The sequence below is a fragment of the Rhincodon typus genome, unplaced genomic scaffold, assembly GCF_021869965.1.
Source record: "Rhincodon typus isolate 14 unplaced genomic scaffold, sRhiTyp1.1 hic_rhity00011570, whole genome shotgun sequence".
Taxonomy (NCBI): Eukaryota; Metazoa; Chordata; class Chondrichthyes; order Orectolobiformes; family Rhincodontidae; genus Rhincodon; species Rhincodon typus.
Genome location: NW_025977208.1, coordinates 1,539 through 3,493, shown reverse-complemented (window position 1 = coordinate 3,493; position 1,955 = coordinate 1,539). Strand labels below are relative to the sequence as shown.

General features: G+C 54.4%; 1 protein-coding gene across 1 annotated transcript in view; it reads right to left on the bottom strand.

Moving 5' to 3' along the window:
* LOC125482514 (upstream stimulatory factor 1-like) overlaps nt 1-1,955 on the bottom strand; it is a gene marked incomplete at its 3' end in the record, with an annotated part of 6,334 nt that overhangs the window by 3,144 nt on the left and 1,235 nt on the right. Inside the window, exons 2-3 of the mRNA XM_048594602.1 lie at nt 1,567-1,616; nt 1,196-1,314 (exon numbers count right to left, since the gene is read on the bottom strand). Of these exons, the coding sequence (XP_048450559.1) occupies nt 1,196-1,314; nt 1,567-1,616 (169 nt within the window). The remainder of the gene's footprint in view (nt 1-1,195; nt 1,315-1,566; nt 1,617-1,955) is intronic.

Genomic DNA, 1,955 nt, shown 5'->3' with positions numbered 1-1,955 from the left:
GGTTCATTGGCTGGGGGGGTAGGGGGTCGAAGACAACTGGAGACCAGTTTGGCCTTAGACTGCCCACAGTGGCGTGCAGTTTGGCGCGGGGGGGGGGGGGGGGGGGGGCAGTGCGAGGTCCAAGACGAGGAGAGTGGGACGAAGGGGAGAGGGTGGGAAGGAGAGCGTGTCTACCGCCATCGCTCTTATCGGCCGTTGCCTTTCCAGGAACTGGCGTAGTAGCTGTTGGACGATAATGACAAAGGCAGCGCCGGCCTTCGGTGAAGACGACTTACAGCTGTCAGCGGTTGGGTTCTGGCCACTCGGCCCCTCTCGGTCTGGCTCACTCCACTCCGGGTTGCTTTCTGCTGTTCCGGAGACCAGGTGGGGACCATTTGCGGGTGATCAGTTCCAAAAGTCGACTCTGGGGGGGCGCGTACAGACATTCCCAGAGAAAGACTTGCCTGGTCCACCTGATTCGTGTCTTCGCACTGCGCAAGGCTCAGCTTCCCCCACCGCACCAGGCATAGGATACAGCCCGGGCAGTGGGGGGCCGGGGTGGGGTGGTTGTGGGTGGGGTGCGGGAATGGTGCTGCTGGTGGCTCCGGTGGGAGGGGAATACGGCGGAATACAGACACACACACACGCACAGACACACACACTGACATACACACACACTCATGCATGCACGCACGCACAGAAATACACACACACACGTGCATGCACACGTGTGCACAACAACATACACACACGCACACGTGCACAGAAACACATACAAACACACACTCACAAACACACACACACACTCACAGACACACACACACTCACAGAAACACACACTCACAGAAACACACACACACACAGAAACACACACACACACGCACAGAAACACATACAAAGACACACACAAACACACACTCACAGACACACACACACACACACACACAGAAACACACACACACACTCACAGAAACACACACACTCACAGAAACACACACACACACACAGAGAAACGCACACACGCACAGAAACACATACAAAGACACACACAAACACACACTCACAGACACACACACACAGAAACACACACACACTCACAGAAACACACACACAAACACACACGCACACACACGCGCACACACACGCGCACACGCGCACACACGCGCGCGCGCGCACACACACACACACACACACACACAGAGACACAGTGCCACACCTGCCCTCCATTGCTGTCTGTACGGAAGATATATCGCAGGGCTGGGTCAGCGGTGAACGTGCCCGCGGACTGGACACTGGCGATGCTCGGAGAGCCCTGGTCCTCTTGTGTAACTCCACCTGAAAGTGGCAGAGACAGACAGGAGTCACACACACACACACACACACACACACAGCAATAGCAAGGTCCACATAGCAGGGTTGTACAGAGCCACGCACGTACACCCACACTCGCACACTGCCACAGTGAGGAGAAAGAGAGGTGGGACAAGTTAGGGGAGAGAGATAGAGACAGAGAGAGAGAGGGAGATAGAGGTAGATAGACAGAGAGATATATAGAGAGATAGAGAGAGAGAGAGAGAGACGCCATACCTTCTTGCAGGTGAAGTGAACCCTCCTCCCCTCCAGAAGCAGTCTGCTGCCTAAAAACGACACAAGGCCAGGTTAGTGTGTGCCTAAAGGAAGACAGCGAGAAAGAGAGAGAGAGAGGCAGAGAGACAGAGTGAGGCACCGAGAGAGAGAAAAAGATACGGGTGTAAAGAGACAGGAGAGAACCGCGACATGGATTAACTCTAGCTCTGTGATGCAGCTTCTGACTTGGAATCTCGACTGTCGACCTGCAATGGTATGAAGAGGGGCAGGCCTCTACTCTATCAGAACGCAACAACAGACTCGTAATTGGTCAAACACAACGAAGAAACACATAGTACATGGTATCGAATCTGCACTGACAGAAAACTACACTAGCCCCACTTTCCAGC